Genomic DNA, 22,926 nt, shown 5'->3' with positions numbered 1-22,926 from the left:
CATTTTTATGAAGACCATATCCCCATGCCACAAGGAGAGAAAATAAAGTTATTTGCAAAATGTCAAGAATCGACAAGAAAGGATCTGGAGGGAGCATTTAGTGTGATAAAATCTCAATTTGCAATTATATGTGGTTCATCGTATGATTGACTCATCAATACAATGGAGAATATTATATTGACATGTCTTATATTGCATAATATGATTGTTGAAGATGAATGAGATACATACAATGGTAATATTGATGTTGATTATGATCATGTAGACAAAGATATTTCAAATGTTCAAGTATCTTTTGGTGTTCCTCACGACTTTGTTATATACCTACAAATAAGACGCTATATACATATAAGAGGAATTCATCAATAACTTCAAACAAATTTGGTGGAATATATTTGAGCACGTTACAGTGACAACAATGATGAAAATTAATTTTTCTTGCTAAATGTCAATGTTTTATATTTTGTTGCTTATAAATGTTATGTATTTTTCGTTGATTTAACTTTAAGTCATAAATAAAAATTTTAATTATCAATATTTTTATTTGTTAATATTAATTATTTTATAATTAAAATATTTATAATTAATTACTTAAATTTAATTTAAAATAATTCATAAAATATATTTAAGTATGATTCATTGTAGGACTCACAAAAAGTGTCTTGACATCTCAGATTGGATTTTACTATTAGAGAAAAAAAAAATCTTAATATACATGGAACGTTGCGTGACCCTATATATTCTTTTATCGACATTGATTTTCTAACAAATATCTTTATTCTTTAGCAATTTTTAGCATATTAAGTGGGGAGATTGTTTATATAAATAGCTGACAAGAACAAATTTAAATCATGCAATCATTAACCTTTTCTTTTATGATTTGACCATAGTTAATTATTTTTTTAGAGAAATTATAATTAATTATTATCACTATTTCATGATAAAAGTTCTCTCACTTAATATGCTCCTAATATCTTATTTATAGAATAAATTACAATTTAATTTTGATATATTATTGATAAAATATATTTAAATTCTAGCTTAATTATGAATTTGATCTTCAAATTATTTTAAAATATAACTTTAATTTGATCTTTAAATTTTTTTAAAATACATCAATTTAATTATTTTGGTTCATTTATGGTGATGTAATTAGGATTGTAAATTCCAGTGATTTTTATCTATTGGATAATGACGATTTTAAACCTATATATTTATTATTATTTCTTAAAAAAATATTAAAATGTTAATAGTTTGATTCAATCAATACACCAGTGCTCCAATCAATACACATAAACAGTTCAAAATAATTTCAATACCCCACCCCTAAAATCAAATCTCGTAAAAGAAAATCCAAGAAAATCATTTTACTCTTTCATTTCGAAACTATGAACTCTCTCGTCTCGTTTTCACTCACGCATGGGATGTTGGTATGTACTGCTTCGATTTTTATCAAGCATCTAAGATGGTTTGATTTTAACAAAATTTTCAAGCTTCACTGTTTTGTCAGTATACAAGGATCAGATGCGGGGATATTTTAGGCTATAAAACCAGCAGAAATGAACATGTGCTACAAAGGTCTTTTCCCTCATTTTCTTGATTCTGTTCGTTCGTGATAGAATGTTGACATTTGGGGGTTTTAATGTCCGATTTGTGATTGAACTTGGTGTTGTTGAAATTGGACAGAAAATGAACAAATTGATGTATTTTAATAAAACTTGATAATTAAATTAAATTTTTTAAAAAAATTGAGATTAAATTGAATTTTTTAAAATAATTTGAGGGTCAAGTTGATATTCAAGTCTTAAATTTTTAATAAATTAAAAATCATTTTAAATTTTAAAATAAATTGTTAAAATAAATAATTTTTAATTATGTAATAATTCATTATTAGATGGTAATGTAAATAAAATTTAATAATAATTAAATTCATAAAGTTATATCATAACTTACGTATCAGTTTTTTTTATTTCTTTCTATTATTTTATTTATTTATATAATTTTTCATTTTATCTTATTTGTCTTGAAATTATTGTACATGTTTCTTGTAAGAATACAAGTTCTCGTTAGTGCAATTTCACTTTTATAAAAAATGTAGGAAAAGTTTGGGTTAAAAGGTCAGTGTCGGGTTCTAATCATGGCTTGGCCTATTGGAGTAGCTTTTATAAAAGAAAGCTCATGACTTGACATGATTACATCAATTTTTTTCTCATTTGACATTTCTTTTTTTAAGCTGTAAATAAAAAATAAATCAAATCTGTTCAATAGAGACAACACTCCTGTAAGACCTGTAGTTGTGATCCCACGATATATTTGTGGCCAGCGTTTGTAAATTTGTTTTTTTTTAAAAAAATTATTTAACAAGATTAATGTTGGTTGGAATTAATTTTAAAGTGTTATTTAATTTAACAATTCATATGGTATGTGACTAGTGCAACGATATTTTCTTCGTTTTTCTTATTTATATATATGGTTGATGTATATATATTAAAAGACATGTTTTCTTTTTTGTTAACATTAAAATTGGATAAATTTTTAATATGATTTTTTAAAAACACTCCATGTGTTATTATTCTTTTTCTTTCTAAAATAAGGAAATAGTAGATAAGTACTATTTTTGAATTTTAAAATAATAAATAAATAACGTATTAGTACCATTTGCCCATAGTTCCAACTGAAGTTTGTATAATATATATTCAAAGTTTACAACTTATTAAAAAACTAATTGTAACATTAACGAGGTGTTAAATAAAGATTAGCAAGTTCCCACTGCACTTTTTTTATAATTTTAATTTAATTATATATTTTTACATAAATTATATATTAAATTTTAATAAAATATATAAATATAATAAAAAAATTAAAAATACAATTATATATTAAGTTTGTTGTTTAATTATTTAATTATTTAATTATTAAGCTAATTAATTATATTAAGAATTCAAACAATAATTTTCAAAAGTTATAACAATAAAATTATATATATATATATATATATATATATATATATATATATATATATATATATATTGTGACAATTTAAAAAAAAAACATGATGACAAATATTTATACAAAGTATAATTTGATACACATTAAAAAGTTTTAAAAAGTTCGACTAATACCTATACACACACTCCCAACCGATCCAAACGGCTATTCAATTCCTGTCGAAGTCTAAACGATCAGGATGATACCAACGGTGTACAGGATATCCAGCCGCGTATCTTTCTTTTGTGCCGTAATCATTCCTCTCTCTGAAACTTGAAATTTCCATTTGCTTCTTCCCTGGACAGTTTCTTTTTCTCCTCTCTCGGTCAAACCTCATTCTTCCACTAAAACAGCGAAAATTCCACATGTGAGAGTGGAATCAAGTTGCCCTCATCGTTAGCTTCACACTGACGGTTTCCATTTATCGAATCGACTCTACTTTAGCATTCATGTAACTTTTTGTGTGTAAGTAATTTTTTCTCTTTTTCATTATCTATTTCTGCTCCTCTTAGTCTGCATTGGACTCTAGCTAGACGGCATTGTTTTATTTTTCTCATGTTTTTTTTTTATATATTTTTAAAGAGTGAATTTCGAAACTCTTAGAACTTCTATCTACTCTGCTGCAGGAACCATCCTCCTTTCATCTTTCCATGACGTTCTTTTCTCTAATTAAGGTAAGGGCCGGGGAGAATATGATTTTATAAACTGATTGATGTTTAAGTAATTAATTAGATGAGAGCTTATGTATTTTGTGTGATGAACAACCCACTTGCGAAATTAATTGTGAATCGTGCAGATGGTATTTGATGCTAAAGTTTTGTGCATATGTTGGCCTATATGTTTAGTTAATGCATATTAAATTTTGTGATTTTATCACTTAATTACGTGTGATTTATAATGAATTTTCAACTCCAACCTGTCAAATTCTAAGTTACTAATATATTAGGCCTTGATATATCTACCTAGTTTGTTTGGAAAGGCTTTTGGATGCTAATGTGAGTTAATGAATTTCTTATATTACAAACATGTTGAATTATTGATTCTGAAAAGTTATTACAGGAAATTATTGAGAGTTGAATTAATTAGGTTTCAATTTCGTCGGTTTCACTATGAGCTGTTTGTCGAGCATGAATTGGTCCAATTGTGGATGGTATTTGGTCTTAGGAAAATTTCGGATTCGAGTTATATATATCGGGATGATAATTGTGAAGTTTTAACTCAAAGGACCCAAATTTGAATTTTATACAAAAATTTTAAGTTGCTATGTTAAAATTATCCCGAGTTTGGCATAATTTTCAAATTTTAATTATTTTATGTTGTGCGTTGACTTCATTAAAATTCTCAAAAATGGAAATTTGATTCTATATGTCTCAATGTTCGTTTTTATACCTCTTCTAAAAAAAATGTTCATTTATACCAAATTTTATGTAAAACAAAAATCGTTTAAGCATAGAATTGAATTTGTTTTAACGTATTACACTAATATGAAAAACTATAATTTTGGTGCTAAGTATGTACAAGTATTTCTTTTATCCCTTGTCCTTAACTTTATTTAATTATCATTGCCATGCTGTTATAAAGGAAATATAATTGCTTTTTGTCGTCTAGATAACAAAATATAGATATTATCTAGTTTACTATTCAATATATAAACCTAAGAGTTCTAGTTTTGTTATAAAAGTATACTTACGCATACAAATGTACATTCTGTAACATTCATGTATTTAGTATTTTTTTTAAATGAAATTGTTGATATTGGAAAACATAGAGAGAGAGAAAGAAAGGATGTAGTGCTCTTACCTCATACTTTTATTAGCACCTCCTTCTAGTTCTGTTTAATCATGAACTTGAAAAGAGTTATGTGTAACTCTCCTCTATTTATACGTAATGTCCTCCGACAATGATATACGTGTGTAAGACTAAAATATCAAACATGTGATGTTATAAATTACAAAACAAAATATAGGTCATTAACAAATGAGGAAAAACAAAATCAAAATATACCTTTAATTATTGTCATGAAAGAGTTACTTTATTTTGGTTCTTCCAAGCTCTCACTCTCTTTATAGATGGTGTATTAGACAAAAAGGAAATATGTGAGCTCAGGGACCAAACACGTGTGTTATATATAGGCATTCTACCATCAAGAATGCATTTAGTAGTCATTATCATTAATTAGTAGTCATTACCACCCATTAATAGATATTCAATATTTGGTTTTTCAACTCTAAAACTGATAGATCACTTGACCTTCAAAAACATACAGACCAATTTTAACAAAATTATTACATTATTCCACTTGGTCCAAATATTTTGACTCATTTACTAAAATAAGTCAATGCTCAATCTTCTTAAGAAATGAACATACAAATCAATGTTTATTCTTGGTATAACAAGTAATATCATCCATGTATTACAACATGCTCAATTTCTCAAGTAGTATACTCAAGATGATAATAATAAAACTTAATGAATAAACTCAATGTTTATTCTTGGTCCAAAACATAAATTTTCTCAAATAAATCAATGTGCATCTGAATATGAGAAAATATCATAATATAAAAGTTTCAACTCTAACCTATATGTATACAATCATAAAGTGAAATCGAGTCTCATTCTCTCTATATGATCCTTGAATTTAAACGGCGGCATGCCCTTAGTCAAATGATCAATGATCATCAACTCAGTGCTTATATGCTCAATAACCACTTTCTTGATTTTTCCTATTTCTCTAATGGCTAAGTGTTACCCTTTTTCAGCAAGTGTATCGATTCACACAAGTAGTATATTAAAATGGTAAGACCGAGTGTCAAGTCCACAGAGAATTTGTTTCACTCAAAAACTGTACATTCAGTGTGCAAACATTTGTATACGACTAAAAGTGAGAGAAATATCAAATGGAATTTTTATGCTAAAATCTAGTTAAGTATAAACTAAATATCTAAAGTTTGAGAAGTAAAAACAGTCAAGTAAAAAGCGTTGGGTCATTCTACTGAATTTTCCTTGATGTTGTTATGGATTTTTCTCTATCTAATGCTATTCTAGTACTCTTATGCTGAGAAATTACTCAAACCAAGATCCCTCTAGTGAATAAGCCTAACTCTCTTTAACCTCGTCTTTGATCCCTCAACAAACTCAGCCTAAAAGAGTTGCATTAAGTCTACAACATAATATGGACTAAATCACTGCACTTCATTCCTAGACATACAGTTTTCTAGCTTGCTCTACCAATTTCTAAGGCTTTAAAGCACTTTCCAATGTTAAAAATCCTAACTATACATACAAATGGGTGATCAAGCCATAAGCATGTAAAAATTGTTAGAGTACAAGTGTGAGGTGAAGTCCCACATCAGGTAGAAGTGGAAAGGTTGAGCACCATATAAGTGAGGAGAAGATCCATAAACCTGAGCCTTAAGGTTTTGGGTTAGAGTGTGGTGTCAAGTCTCCTTATGTGGTGGCTCGTGGTCCACAGGTGTACCCCTCGAATCTCCCCAACAAAAATAAGCATGGATAGAAGCAATGAACACATAAAAACAACATTAAATAGATAATGAAAGAATATTACATCAAGGGTTCAGCAGAACTTCCCAACCAAGAGGTTTAGCCTTCCATTACAAGAAATAAGCTTACAATACAAGGAAGAACAGAGTTTAAGTGAAAGAAAATGGCAAAGAAAGGTTGAGGATGTCTCTTTCAACCTCTAAAACCCTAATCTCACTCCTCTAACCTAAGCTCTCTTGATGACTTGAATTATGTTGCTTCAGCTTCTCCCTTGGCTCTGTTTTTTTACTCCTCTTTTAGTTTCCACCAACTTCAGTATTTTAAAAGGCTACTTGGACGTTTCAGCTTCTGAAGGCTCGCTTAGCGAGCCAAGCTCGCTAAGCGAGAGTAAGTGACTTTTGGCTTAGTGAGCTGGGCGTGCTGAGTGCGAGAAGAGACAACCTACTCACTGGGCGAGCTTGCGGCGCGTTGGGCGAGCACATCTATGACTGATCTTCTTCTAGGGTTTCCCAACACGCTAAGCGACTTGTATTCCTCACTTAGTGGATGTCACTCGCTAAGCGTATCTGCCTCGCTTAGCGAGACATCAGCTACTTGAACCTCCTCTTCTTTTTTGGGCCTGAAACTGAAGTGGTTTCAACATTAGTTCACAAAATAAGAGTATCTACTATATAAAATCACACAAAACATGAAACTATATACAATTCCTACAAAAAGAACCATAAATTGGAGGTAAAGCGCTATTTTTGTGCAAATATTCAATACAAAACTTAGTCATGAATAATGACTAACAAACTCCTCCAAATTTATAGTTTTGCTTGTCCTCAAGCAAAAAAATAAAAATTTACTTGTCCTCAAGTGACAGAAATCACAGTGGTTAACCAAAAATGTGTTTGTTGCAAAACATTCAATCACATGAACATAAGTGGCAAGCAATACTTCAACCAACAACTCTTCATAAAGATATGCAAAATTTCAAATATATGAACATGATCATCAAGCAGCACAAGTGAAATAAGCTAGCAAGCAAGACAAGTATTAAGGAAGGTTCATCAAGCCTAATTCTCACGGTCACTATTTCTCTCATAAACACAAGTGTTTAAGGTAATTCTTCAATCAACAACCAGCACAAGTCTCAACTTTTGCATTTCATCTCATGTCATACAATCACAAATACACAAATTGAATCTGAAGGACTTTCTTGGCTTGTAATGAGGCTGGGCTACAAACAATTCATGGTTTTTCTAGGATGTAAAAACTTAGGTTCTAGGAGAAGATTCATCCTCAGATCACCTTTTCCCTTTTATTCCCAGCTTATATTGAAATGCCACAATAATATAAGGCACTTAGCTTAAGCAACAACACACATAAATTTTTATTCTTGAAACTTTCATTTTCTTCTTCTATCTCTTTTTTTTTAGCAGTTTTTACTTACTGCTTCTTTATACAATTTCCTGTGGATGTTGCTTGTCTTACCAAAATCATCACCCAATACCTTCCCCCAAATTTGGAACAAATTTGCCTTGAACCATAATGCTTTCCTACAACCTAAAGAAAGGTAGATGGAGATTATAATTCGATAGGCTTAGGGTTAAACTCAATCAATCAGATTTAAGCTCAAAATGGGTGCAAAGGATTCATCATTCATGAACAGGGTAAGCTATTTGGCTAAGTGGCCAATTCAATCAATCACGGCCTTCATCATTTCCAAATCATGCATTCATTCAGTATTCAAAGATTCATTCAAAAATTGGTGCTCGATGCTAGTCGTTCTCTCACAATTAAGGTTCACACAACTCACTAGGTTATGGCTAATGATTACCTTCATTATTTACCTGTCAAACAAACTAACATTTTAACTCACGCCCCTAATTCATGTTCTTTCTCTTCTAATTACCGCATACTTATTCAAAGCATGTGATCTAACTTTGCAATTCACTCAAGTCATGCAATCAATCAAGTTCAAAACCAATCACAAACACCAGAAATTTAAAACCAAAACAAACCACTGCATAAAATTTAAAAAAACTGTAAACTATTCAAAAATTGTGAAATGTGCTAAATACGTAAATAAACTAAAACTGAATCTAGAAAGTAGAAAAATAAATAGGGTCCTGTCTTCAGTCATCCTGTGTCGGTGTAGGGTCGTCCTGAGGTGTGGAGGGAGCATCCTAGGCTGGCAGTGATGTATCCTGTGTTGGAGTGGGCCAAGGATTCCAGGTGCTCTGTGTTGTTGCCATATCTACTGCATAATCTATGTCCTCCGCGGGCGTGGCAGCAGGTGTGACTTCTGGAGTCTCCTCTGATGTGGCCTCGGGTGTCGCCTCTGGCTCTGGCTACAGCTCTTGGGCTATAGGAGCCTCACCTTCCCCCACAGGAGAAGGCTGGACTCCTAGCCAGGCCACCTGGGCCATGAAATCCTCCATACTGATAATGGGCCAATGCTGAGCCAAGTCGTGAATGCTCTACATCACCAGGCATAAGCCATGGTGAAGGCTCTATAGCATCGGCACTAAGATCTCTGTGCTCTGAGCGGAGGTGCCGGAGGGTGTTGGAACGAGAACTGGTAGTGTTAGAGTAGGGGCTGAAGTAGTAGGAGCAGAGAAGGAAGGAGCAGAAGTGTCAGGTCCCCTAGCCCTAGTCTTGCGGGTCCCCGGAAAGGTGATCATGGGATCATTTGGGTTCCAACAGTTCATTCTAATATAAGCCAAATTAATGGTAGGGCTAAGGGACTCGAAGGTCAGTGAACCAGGAATGACTCCCCTAGAGAGCAGTGATGAGAGCGAGGAATCCAAGCCTGGAAGAGTTGGACTAGGCCATCTGAGAAATCTGGCCTGAAATAAATGAACCCACGTCCATATCCATCTTCGTCACCAGATCGTAGACTAACCTCGCCCTATCCATGTTCAAATTGGACATGTGAGAGGTGGGGGCGAGGTTAGAATAAGATAAGATGCTCCAGGTCTGCGCCAATGTAGTCAAATCCTTCCTCAGAAGCTTCCAAGGCACGCCCTCTGCATTAAGCACAAATCCCCTCCCTGGGATACAAGGTCTGGTAGAGAGCTCGTGAGGGTTTAGGTGCGTGTGGCAGAACCTGGTCTAGGCTGTGTAGTGCTCCTCTGGCTCCAAAACCATCGGCAGTTTCCAAGTCAAAAATGGACTAGCAGTTTCCAAGTCAAAAATCTCTAGCTCCAAAACCTCTGGCACACATTCAAATTTTTATCAATATTATAAAACAAAATGGACTGGTAGTTTCCAAGTCAAAAATCAATCTATTCCAAACTCGGATAAGGTTCCTTGGTCATAACATATATCAGGGTACGATTATTCCAATGGAAAGATCAATAGAATTTGCTAATAAATTCCCAGACCAAATAAAAGACAAAACCCAGTTACAAAGGTTTCTAGGTTGTCTAAATTATGTAGGTGATTTTGTTCCCTACTTAAATAACATTGTCAAACCATTACATGATAGGCTAAAGAAAAATCTGCCTCCTTGGTTTGACATTCATACCCAAACCATAAAAGAAATTAAATTCAAAGTCCAATCCAAAAAGTGTTTGTATCTTCCCATTCCACAGGCATTCAAAATTGTTGAAACAGATGCATCAAACATAGGTTATGGTGGTATCTTCAAACAAAGAGTCCATACCCAGGAACATGTCATTGCATACACATCAAAGCATTGGAATTATGCATAAGAAAAATATTCAATTGTTAAAAAAGAAGTTTTAGCAATTGTTTTGTGCATTTCCAAATTTCAATCTGATTTACTAAATCAAAATTTTCTAATTAGGGTTGATTGCAAATCAGCCAAAGACATTCTTCAAAAAGATGTTAAAAACCTTGCCTCTAAGCAAATTTTTGCAAGATGACAAGTAATTTTAAGTGTTTTTGATTTTGAAATAGAATATATCAAGGGTACCTCAAACTCTCTACCTGACTACCTTACACGTGAATTCTTACAGAGAAACATTGATGTCGCCTTAGGCGTCGAGCTCCTCTGATAGAGGAGGAAGATTTGGAAAAGAAGTAGCACTGGCTCTGCCAGAGCCAGCTATCAAAAAAGCATCATCAACATCTTCTGGGTCACCTACCTAGACTGGGTCATCTACCCAAAAATTAAAACTTGATGGGTCATCAACCCAACTAATCTCTGTCAAACTTGAGTCATCAACTCAGGACTCTCCAAAACCAATCACCTCCAAACAAACCGTGGCAGATTATGCCTGGTCAGTCCAAACCCTCCAAGCCCTTGAGGAAATAGGCCTCACCAAGGTCCCCAGGTTAGCCAAAAAGACTTGGGCAGAAATGGCCTCAGAATCAGATGATGATTCTGAGACTGATCTCCAAAAACAAATCCAAAAGGCTAAATAAACCAAAACGATCTGCAACCTAAAAGGAAAACAGACAATGGTTCAACAAGACCCAACACCAAAACCCTCAAATAGCTATGTCTCAAAAAATAAATTTTTTAATGTTTTGCAAATGGAGCCAGAATATTGGGACAAAAATCCCTTTAAGGCAACTGTAAAAACCTTCCCACCAGGATTCCATTACAGACCAACAGCCCTCAATAAAACTATAAAATTTTATAAATTTATCTTAGTGGATACAAATTCATTATCCATTAAACATTTCAAAGACCCCATAGATCCAAATTTAAATACCCATTCAACAATCCAAATCTTAAAAGTAATGCAACCTCGACATTACGGATCAAACTTGAACCAACCCAAAAAGTTTAATGCACCATTTGACCCAGCAGGATACACTTATTGGAATTATATTGATGCTTGGACCAACGTGTTTTGGCATCAAAACAACAAATACAAACACTCATGGTTGATTTATTTTAAAAATAAAACTACATATAATTTCCCGAACTGGTTCCTCCAATGGTGGAATTATTTCGAACCAATCCCACAAATTTACCCAAAAGAAGTCCAACAAGGATTTAACCAATTCAAAAAAATGTATAATAATCAAGAATCAAGAATTTATCTTAGTGGATACAAATTCAGTATCCATTAAACATTTTGTTTTATAATATTGATAAAAATTTGAATGTGTTTGAAGTGCTGATCGATATTTTGTGAGAAGATTAGTACATCATCTATGTAGACAATGACAAACTTTGAATAAGGGTTGAAAATATCATTCATAATCTTTTGGAATTCTGAAGGGGCATTCTTCAGACCAAATGACATTATATTCCATTCATATTGCCCGAATGGTATAGTAAATGTTATTTTGTACCTATCTAATTCTTGGATTCAGATTTGCCAGAATCTAGATTTCATATCAAATTTTGAAAACATTTTCGCAGAATTTAATATGTTAAGTAAATCTTTTTTGTTTGGAATAGGATACCTAATCCATTGCAATGCTTGATTCAAAGGTTTATAATTTATAACTAAACGAGGTGTACCCCGCTCAAGTTCGACCTTCTTATTGACATAAAAAGCCGCACAAGACCATGGGCTTTTGCTTTTCTGGATTAATCCTTTATCGAGAAAATCCTTAATCTCTTTCTGAAAATACTGAAGTAGTTCTTCATTCATTTGGATTGGTCTGGCCTTGGTGGGAATTCATTTTAATATCCAGAAAAGCTTTCTTTTCCTGGGGATCGGGTATAGAATTGATTACTTCAAATAAGAGATCTTGTTCTCTTGTTAGAGTATTGATTTGTTCGTCATCATCTGTTGATAATAGTTGGTCATCTTGTTGGATTATGTTTAGGTTTTCATCGGAGAGCCCAGAGGATGAAGTCTTTGTTTCTTCCTCCGAAGTTTCAATAAGCAAATTGTTTATTTGCTCCTCAATAGCTGGTTCTAAGTTAAGGTTTCTTAACTTCTTTTTTTGTCTACAATATTTACTAATGTGGCCTTGTTTTCCATAATTGTAACATGTTATTTTTTATTTTATCTTTTGCCTAGGATTTTCCATTCCATTACTAGTTGAGGGTTTGTGTGAGTATCTCCTCCTAGGAAATCACTTTTTATTGACTAGTTTGCTTTCATTGATTTCTTTCCTAGAGGTTTGTTTTTTCTTTTGTTTTGGACAGGCCGGTAGACCAAATTGTTCGCAGAAAGAACCTAAGTCTTTCTTTGTTTGGGCCTTTTCTTTGGCTAATTGTCGTTGAATCTTATCATCTTGACAAATTTTTAAGGCTACCTTTTGGACATAAGAAATTAATTGACCGTAGCTTAAGCTTTCATATGGAATGTCTCCATTAGCAGATTGACTACGGATTTTATCTCTAACCTTGTCTCCTAATGATCTTGGAAGACTGGCTAGAAATTTTTCTTTCCAAAAAGGTTGTTGACTATCTTCTCTAGTGTAAACCCTAGTTAGGAAAGTATCTCTATACCACTTGAAGTCTGCTAAGGTTCTACACTTAAGGTTTTATAGTAATTTTGCAGACCTATCTTTCCACAGAGATGGGTCTCCAAAGAAGTGTTGAGCTATTATAAAAATTAATGTATTAACAGCGTCAGGAATCTCTTTATCTTCGTCATTAGTAATGACTTTTCCATTGAGATCTGTCTTAACTGTGCTATAAATTTTGAAATTTTCTTCGTTCATGAGATAATTATCCCACCAACCTTTTAATTGTCCGGAAAATCCTGCCACCAAAATATCTCTAATGGTTTCTTCCGAACATTCATGGGAGGTTTGGTAGGTTGTAGCTACCATGGTCATATGTTGGAGTGTATTCATGATGTTACACGTCATTTGTCCATCTATATTCCACTCATAGATGTTATTTGCACTAAAACTCTTGAAATTGTTTTCACCTCTTTCTTCTAGTAGAAGGTCTGGGGCAGTTGGACGCTGATAATATAATTTAGAGGGTGTTTTCCAGTGTCTAGAATTAATTGGATTTATATCTTTTCTTGATACTGATCCTATCTCAGATGTATTTTCTGAGTTTTGGTCACTATCTTCATTAATGGCATTAATTAATTTGGAGGTACTTCTTGTTACCATTTTTGATGTGTTTTCCGAAGTTTGGGGAGTTTTTGGAATGACCTTAAGTAAACTACCAATTTTGATTAGTAATTCACTATGGTTATCTCCTACTCCTTCAATTAAGGATTTATTTCTTCTAAGTTCCCTAATTTTTCGTTTAGCTTTATCGCTAATTTTGAAAGGTTTGAACAATGGTTTCTCAATGGGAATATTCGGTGAAGCTTCCTTAACTGTTTTTTGTTTAGGAACTACCTTAGTTTTAATGGTTTCTCCTAAAACTTGTAAATATTTGTTGGTATAATTTGCTTGTTCCATCAGGCTCTTAATGTCTTTAGAGGTTACTTCCTCGTTAACATCTTTTGTTTCGAATGGAACGGCCATGACAGGTTTATTGTTACTGTCTTTAACATTCGATAGTTGATATTGTGTTGTAGGAGGTAATTTCGATTGAATTAACTCACTGTCTTTCATTTGCCAGTTTGTTAAGACATTTGTTGTTGGATCACCTATGATGTCTTGTTTCCAAGGGTAATCTATATCCTTTCTGATGGTATAAGCATGAAACCAATCAAAGAAAAGGACATTAATTTTGACTCTTTCGACAAATTCGTAGGACTTATCTTGGATCTATTTTCTGTTTGTGCCCTTGTAATGTTGGAAAAACCATCTCCTTTGAGGTTTATTCTCTGGAGAATAAAAGTCTTTCCTAAGGTTTTCTTATCAATGCTAAAGTTGTCAGATAATATCATAAGGTTCCATAGAAGAGTAAGTTGGGGATTGGATCGACTTTTGGCCGTCCTTCTGTTCTTGGTTGTAAGTTGTTCTAGGTATACTAGATGTGGTATCTAATCCTTGGAGATTTACAGTAGGAAACTGGTTGTATGACTCAGATCTGGTTAATCCTACTGGGATTGAGCAGGTTCTAACCGAAAAAGACCTTCTGGCTGACTCATATTCAGACCTAGAGGCTTCGATTCTTGATGAGAATGAATTTCTTCGATTGAAAGTTATCTCTACTTTTCCCGAGTTATCTTGTTTAATTTGTTCAATGGTTGGAGCGGGTCGAGGAACAGATGGAGTGGCCTTATCCATAACCCATTTTTCGAGAAGAGTTATCTCATCCCACTTTATTGTTCTTAGGAGGGAAACATTAGCCTTTGTCATATCAGTGATGAACAAAGTTGTCTCTCCTCTTTGAGGTTTTAACAGGACCCTAGACGCATAAGTGTTCATGACCTTACACTGGATCCTATAAATTAAGGTTGTTGGAATTGATCATTCTTTCATGTCAAGGCCATGAAAGTGGAAGTTTAAAAACAGAGAGTCAAGAATGTTTCTATCCATTAGACTTACCGTTTTGTTTGGATAACAATTAAAATATATCGAACCTTGTCCTAAGCTTGTTTCTACCGTTCCAATTAAGGAATCTTCAAATTTGTTATGCCTAATATCTCTTAAGCACATTAAAATTGTTGCATCTATGCCCATATCAATTAGGGGCTTGATGGCTACTTGAACACAATCGATGTGTAAATATTTGTATTTACGGCTATGTTCATAAATTGAATTTTTTGAAAGCAAATGAAACTCTTCCCCTATGTCTTGTCCTAGAAAAATATTATTTTCTACTGTTTTGATTATATAATCAAACTTATGTTTATCTTTAATTGTTTCATGAACATATATATATGCATAGAGTAAACTTTTCCAGAATATATTCATGCATAAAATAAATCAAAACTGCACAAATTGTAAAAGTAAATAGAAACACATAAGCATATAAGATATGAAAAACGAATAAATATCAAAGAACCTTAAATGGTCCAATGGCTCACGCAAATTCTAATAAGTTAGGTTGCTGGTTTAATTTGAAACCCAACATTATGATTCAAAAGACCAATTTTAACAAAATTATTACAATGTGCCCTCTTGGTATTGGCTCTTGTAGGACACTCACTTGTGTGTGCACAATCTTGTTGGCTCTGTACCGAGTATAGATGTGTTGTTTTGTGTCTTTTATATGTCAAAAGACGCAATGTGTTGTCTAATGCTATTGGCATGTCCTAACGGTCTAAAGTAGTCCTCAATAGTATAGACATTTTGGAGTAATGAGATGATAATGTCGGTTGACCCTGCTGCTGGTAGGCTGATGACTCACGCACAACATAGGCTTACTTCTAATTGGTATTTCAGTTCACGCAGTTGGGTAATCTAGGGATCGTCAACTAGTAAGCCCTTGATCTAAGTGAGTTGGTCTTATTGAAGCATGGACAGTTGGCCTTTTTAAATTACTACCATTTCATCAAGTAAATTCAAGTATAAATATACTTATTTTCTAACTTAAATCCTAAGCCCAAAGATTTCTCTTGATGTTATACTTTATAAAGTGGAATACAGCAGTAAGATAACTAAGGAAAGCCTGAATATTTCCATAATTTCATTAACTTCATTTATCCTATATTTGAATATTCTTCCTAAGTCCTTAAAAGGTTGAATTACCTATCTTCAAGTTACTCTAAATAGTTTTTCTTTCAAAACACATATTGTAAAAGATTTGGGCCCCTTGTATTGGAGATTAGGCTATAGATTAAGAATGCTAAGTCATATAGGAAAGAAAGAAGATAAACAATGTCTTAACAATTGGTAGACCCTAGCCTTACTTGCTATTGTTTGTGAATTATGTGGCGCTTGGGAGTGACGGGGCGAAAGATACGACATTTGATTTATGGAATGTGGTATGGAACTCATTACACATTGAGGATAGTAAGGTATATCTTAGAATATATCTTCTGCCATTCGTCTTCCTCACTCTACTTGACCTAAGTGGGATGATTGAATATTACTGAGATATTAGGATCTAACTAAAACGTTGCCAGACCTCTGATGAACTTAAAAGATGAGGAAGTATTGCCAACATACATATATACATACGTACATCATACCCGTATAATACGATGCCTTGAGGGTTGTTAATAAGAGGAAATGTGAAGGTAATTCCAATAGACAAATATGGTCGTTATTTTCACTTAGGGATAATCATTGACTATGTTTATTCTGAATGAGGATGGATGAGCTACGTGTTGCTGCACACGGGGAATGAAGAATTTCTGGTCCTCATGTGGTCTTAGGGATACCAAGTCAGGTATGAGAATGCCTTAAGTGAATCAGTGTAGCTAACCAAAGGTCAAGGAATCTTGCCTGACTATCCCAATTGATTACTCCAACATTCTGAGATTAGTTTTGTAGGATCATTTAATTTAAAAGGAAGATCCATCCTATTATACACACACTAAACCCATAACTGTTGGACATGAAGAGGTATATTAAAAAAAAACTCTCAAGTCCTACATAGGCTAAAAATAGTGTCAAAATATAATATATAAATAAAAGATAACATTCATCCTATAAATAACTTTTGAAATTAAGTTAAGTTCAAATTCAAATTTTAAGATAATATTCAAGTTTATCATAAATCCATTAATAATGATCATCCACCATATTATTCATATATCAAGCCTAAAAGTATTAGACATGAGGGGTGCATTAAGAAAAACTTAAGTATCAACCATAGAGTATTTGTAATAGGCTTGTGTGTGTTATTGTTGTGGTTGAGACTGATACTAATACATTAATGACGATTGTGTTGGATGTGGAGATCATATGGTTATATGTATGTGTATATAATTGTTGTCTTTTATCCACAACATTCTATTCTCACCCTTCTCTAATGCCTTTCTTTCACCATCTTCATATGTAAGATATATATACACTAGGAATGGATGGTGTCGACAAGTAGTATACATTACACAATAGATCACCAGGATATCTAAGGGCCTTCCAGACCTTGTTGACCATATTAGAGTGGTGCAACAAAAGATCCGCTTTACACGAGTGAAGCCCTTGCCATTAGGTCATATCTCTAGCAAAGTTAGAGTAGTTGTATTCGAATTTTGAGAGACACATTGTTAAATTTATGATTGATATGATAGCACTTTATATATGGAAAGTGTCTTCCCCGTTCAAAGTTTGTGCTGTTAGTTGTTGTTTTTAAAAAAAAATTGAGCTTTTAACTTTCATATTTAATATTCATATTAATTGGTCATAAAATTGTTTATGAAGTATGGGATCTCACTTGCATTATTTTTATCCATTCATAGGTAAAACAACTTGACATACAAATTTTATTTTGTTTTGAAAATGAATTCATTTCTATTTTAAAGATTGAGGTTTTTTTTTTAATTACAAATTGACTTCGACAACCAAACTCATTTGATGAGCTTGTGGTCTTTGTAGGCTTTTAGGGTGTTATACAGTCAATATAAAAAAGTTTTATACCGTCAATTAAATATATACTAAAAAAATATGTTTATTTATGTGATTTTCAAATTTTCATTTAAAGGAGAGAATCAACAAGCTATTTGAAAGTTGGAGTGATTGGTGAAGACATAAGAAACAAAAGCAAAACTAAGCATAGGCCACAATGGAGTTTGACAATCCATCATATGTTGAAGATGCATCGCTAACAGTGCCGGAAGAAAACAATATTTCAAATCAAACCCTTCCTATTTCTGTCAATGGAAGAATTGAACCCCACCACCAAGGAGGAGGTGAGAGTAGTGTTAAAGACCAAATCAAGTTTGGGAATAATGTTTTTGAGGCTAAGAAGATGATGGAGGAGGAGTTGGTGGAAGTAAAAGATGGAGATACAAAAATTAACCAATATTATCTTCGAAATATAAGGCTAGAAGATGAAGTGTTGCAAGGTCTTCATACCATGAGACAAGAATTTGACTCCAGTATGGTAATTGCTTCACAAAATAAAAGGTAGAAAATGTTTTTTTTATTTATAAAATTTAAATGCAGTTCTATAGGTGTTCTCAGCGTTGTTTTCCAATTAAAACTATAATTGTTAAATATTTGTTCGGTCCTTTTGAAATTTAACCCTATTTTTTGTTTTTTGTCATTGAAAAAAATTATTTCAGTTCATACAAATTATATTTGTTTTATTTTTCGTTTTTAAAGTAATTTAAATAAAACTTTAAATACTTAAAAAAGTGTTATCTGGTTAAAGGAAAAAATAAAATAAATATAATTTTTAAGAACTAAAAAAATTATAAAGATATAAAAAAAAGAACGTCAAATTGCAAAGATGAAAATCAAAAAAAGAAATAACAAATTGCAAACACAAAAACAAGAAAAAACTCTAATTAAATTACAAGGATTAAAAAGTTTTTTTTCCTGCAACTAAAAAGGAATTTAAACCTTAAAAATCATTATAGACTAAAAAGTATTTAAATCATAAAAATAATTATAAAATTACGACTAAATTTTTTCTTCTTTTTTTTCAAATTTTGAGACTATTTTTTCTTCTAGAATGTAAAACTAAAACACGAAAATCTCCAAAGCAAACAGATACTAAATTAAAAGTTTAAAATTACGACACCAATAACATATATCAACTATATAATTATTGTAAGTTTGAGTTTAAATGGTAATAATAAAACACAATCAAGTAATATATAACATTTTAATACGTAATCAGAATTAGAATAATTGTATTGATAAATAGACATATCAGTTGAAAAACAACTTTACAAATTAATTAATTAAATTATTTTATTTTATAGTAATCATATCGTTAAACGGTAAAAAAGTGGTCACTTATTAACCTTGTTCTCTTCTTCTTGATGCTTGCTACTTGTCTTGTCTTGGAAGAAACTAGATAAAATCTCGTGTATGGACGAACAAATGATATAAATATTAAATGAAAATATAATTAACTTGCAGTTAAACTAACTGAATTAACCATGTTGTTTTAGTTTTGAAAATAATGCAAGATATTATGATTAATGTTTCGAAGTTATGATCTGTTACCGCTCCCTCCCCTTCAATCCTTTAATTATTCTTTTCAACTATCAAATCAACTTTACAAACTTCCGGTAAAGCTATTAACTTGAGAGCATGAATTTTCATATTTACTTTACAAGAATATTTAAAACTGTTTTATTTTTAATGAGCCATTTTTCCATAATGATAGCTAATTTGTAGGAATTTTGAACAACATTGCAATTTGCTAGTTTAGTTAAACATAAGTTTAAAATTAATAAGTAGTTGGCTCGAGTGATATTAGACTCGGTCCATTAAGTAAAATTTTGATTTTGAATTTTGTGGATGAAAAAAATATGATTGAAAAAGAAAATTCAGATAGTTAGATTTCTAATGGAGATTAATCATTAATAAAATAGATGATGAATACTCTCTATCAATAACATGATTAAGAGAGAAAGAAAAAGAAAAAAGGTCATGAGTTCCTTCCCTCCCTCTCATAACAAACCTAATATTCTAACAAATTAATTAGTATAACATGTTTAAAAAAAAATAGTTTGATAATTTTTATGTGTAGAAAGAGTAAACAGTAGAAACAATAATTGTGAACCACAAAGCTTAATGTGGACCTTTCTCTTCATCGCCAGGGAGTCTCTAGATGATTTTGTGATATTTCTTGTGAAAGAAGCACAAGCAAGGAGGTAGTGTTGTGTTCTAAAAACAAAAAATAAGAAGTCACAACAAATATATTATCTAAATCATGAAAATTCAAAAATGAAACGTACTTTTAGAAGATGAAAACATGAATTTTTATTTTATTTTTTTTTTGCTCTTGGTTTGTATCAATCACAAGTGATTCATTTGTGTGATGGTTGATATGCTTGCTCAACAGGAACAGAAAAAGAGATCTTATCGACCGGATAATTGACATCCCAGAAGAGATTGAACCTGAGTTGGGGTTTGAATGTTGTATCTACAAGGTACCTACTAGTCTTTTGAATGTGCAAGAGGAGGCCTATACTCCTCTATTGATCTCAATTGGCCCTATCCACCATAACAAAAAAGGACTAAATGAAATGCAAGAGCAGAAACGTAAATATTTTCGTTTCTTTTGGAATCGCCTAGAGAACAAGCTTGATTTAGAGAATTACATAGGCTTCCTAGAACAACACGAGCAAAACATACGCGCTTGTTACCAAAAGAAATTTTCTGATATCAGCAAGGAGGAATTTGTGGAGATGATGCTGTTGGATGCAGTGTTCATCATGGAGCTGTTTTTGAGAGAAGAGAAAAGATTGGAACATAAGAAAGACTATCTAGTGACTCAAAGATGTGTCAGCAAAAGTATCCAACGCGACTTGATGCTGCTCGAGAATCAGCTTCCAATTGTAATGTTGGAAAAACTATATGATAGAGTTGTTCCAAAAAATGTGAAAAAACATAAAAAGTTTATTCATCTTGCACATGAGTACTTCAGATTTTATTACCCTCATCAGCATTCTTCAGAAAACAAGTTTGAGCTGAGAAAGTGGGAAAAATCACTACATTTCACTGATCTAACTAGAAATGTCTATCTTCCTAAGAAACTGAGAAGTCAAATGAAATATTCTCAGCAGGAGTGTGTGCTAAGGACTGCAACTAAGTTGAATGAGGCCGGGATAAGCTTTGAGAAGGTTCATGACAGATGCTTACTAGATGTGAAGTTTGAGAAGAAGCGATTCTTCAGCTGGTTTCCTTGCTTTGGTTGCTTGCCATGCTGCAAGTTGTTCAAAGCACGGTTTCAAATCCCCGAGTTGAGAGTAGACCACACAACAGAATGTGTTCTTAGGAACCTAATAGCCTTTGAGCAGTGTCACTATCCTGAGGAGCCTTACATTTGCAACTATGTTTCTCTAATTGACTCTCTTATTCACACCAAAGATGATGCAGAGTTTCTTGTTGAGAAAGAAGCTATTGTCCATGGACTGGGAAGTGATCAGGAATTGGCGAATCTGGTCAACGGTCTTTGCAAAAATGTGGTGATAAATTCAACATGCTACCACCAAATTATGGAAGATGTTAATGGACACTACAACAACAATTGGAAATGGGCAATGGGCACATTGAGGTGGGTTTATTTCCGTGACCCTTGGAGAAGCAGTTCTACTATAGTTGGGATTGCTATCCTAGTATTCACCGTCTTCAATTTTTACCGCGTTACTGATATAATCTTTAGCTAAATTGAGAATTATATTGATTGAATTACCTTTTTCTGTATTACATCATTGTCAATGATTGCAATGTATCTCTTTTATTTCCCATTTACTTGTACTAGAACTGGCTAGTTTATTGTGGAAGACATGGATTAATAATAGTTGCACATAAGTGTGGTGAGGGTACTAGTACATCCTGAATTATTGGAAAGGTGTTAAAATGAGAAACCGCATTTCTGAATCGATTCTGATATCAGGTTACTTCAGTAGGCTGGATTCTGAATAAGATCATCTAATTTTTGTCATGAATTGATTAGAGGGGAGAAAGCTTCCCCTGCTTTGAAATGGATCCAGTTTGTTCAAATTTCATGAAGTGAGGAAGCAATGTTCAGAACAAAAAGGTAGAAACTGTTTCAGGACGATACAGTCACAAAATATCCCAAGCATCATTTTACTCTAACCATTTCAGTTCAACCCCTAACTACTTGTATCACACTAGCATCTAATACACAAACCAACAGAATAAAGTGTGACAGTACATTAGAACTAAATAAGATCAAACTACATGCATGACCAAATCATATATAATTTCATAAAAAACATAAGTTACTAAAGGGAAAACATATAAAAAGGAGTTAATTCCTACAAATCATTTGAGCCGATAAAACAATGTCACTATGGTCAATGGAGTCAAATTCATTAACTCTCAATTTGCAAACACGTCACAGTGAAAGCCATAATGCACCGAATTTTGTAACTGCAATCACAATCCGATCCAAGACACTTAGTGTGTGTTTGATTTAAAGGATGAAAATAATGAAGATGAAAATAGAAGATTTTTTTTTTAAGTAAACTATAAAAGGTGTGAGTCTAAAAAATAGATACAATTTCTCTATAATATTATTTTTCTCTTAAAAACAAACACAGCCTTAAAAAAAATGATGAACGGACCCAAAATCTATGTGAAATTGACTCCGACACTGGTCCTCGATCGTTGAAGACTCCAGAAACTTGCTATAAAACTAGTGTGAAACTTTAAATAAAGCAAAGGTTTATAAAAAAAATATTTTTTAAATTATCAAGGGAGATTTGTTTTACAGATTTAATTATATTTTTTATGGAGAGATTGATTTTAAGTATATGTAGGTTGTGTTTAGTTTGACATTTGAGGTTTACCTCTCATGAAAAGTTGTTGTAGATGAATGTGACTTTCATTTAAAATGAGATTTACTCCAAAGTTATAACTCTCTTTTTAAAAAAAAAAACATTTCAAACATAAATCAAGTTACATTAAATATATTTTTAACTAAATTTAAGTTTTAAGTTGAACCAAATTTTACTTTTAGAACTATAATCTAAACACACTTATAATTGTTTACTTTTTTCTTGTAATATTATTATTATTTAAATTATCATGTTTGTAGTTGTAGTAATACATTTTATC

The 22,926-nt window shown here is 32.3% G+C and overlaps 1 protein-coding gene across 1 annotated transcript; it reads left to right on the top strand.

The window, feature by feature from the left end:
- Nucleotides 1-3,121: 3,121 nt before the first annotated feature.
- Nucleotides 3,122-21,729, top strand: LOC100817589 (UPF0481 protein At3g47200). The gene is made up of 4 exons (XM_003530109.4): nt 3,122-3,453; nt 3,615-3,662; nt 17,864-18,288; nt 20,183-21,729. Exons 3-4 carry the CDS (start codon nt 17,945-17,947, stop codon nt 21,507-21,509), a joined length of 1,671 nt encoding a protein of 556 aa, XP_003530157.1. The 5' UTR covers nt 3,122-3,453; nt 3,615-3,662; nt 17,864-17,944; the 3' UTR covers nt 21,510-21,729.
- Nucleotides 21,730-22,926: the final 1,197 nt, after the last annotated feature.

Source organism: Glycine max, chromosome 7 (genome assembly GCF_000004515.6).
Source record: "Glycine max cultivar Williams 82 chromosome 7, Glycine_max_v4.0, whole genome shotgun sequence".
Taxonomy (NCBI): Eukaryota; Viridiplantae; Streptophyta; class Magnoliopsida; order Fabales; family Fabaceae; genus Glycine; species Glycine max.
This window is presented reverse-complemented; position numbering and strand designations above follow the sequence as displayed.

Bases quoted from the DNA above. Each gene is read 5' to 3' on its own strand.
- LOC100817589 (XM_003530109.4), top strand. From the start codon at position 17,945: ATGGAGTTTGACAATCCATCATATGTTGAAGATGCATCGCTAACAGTG. The intron at 18,289-20,182 runs GTAGAAAATGTT...CTTGCTCAACAG, and splicing joins ATTGCTTCACAAAATAAAAG to GAACAGAAAAAGAGATCTTA.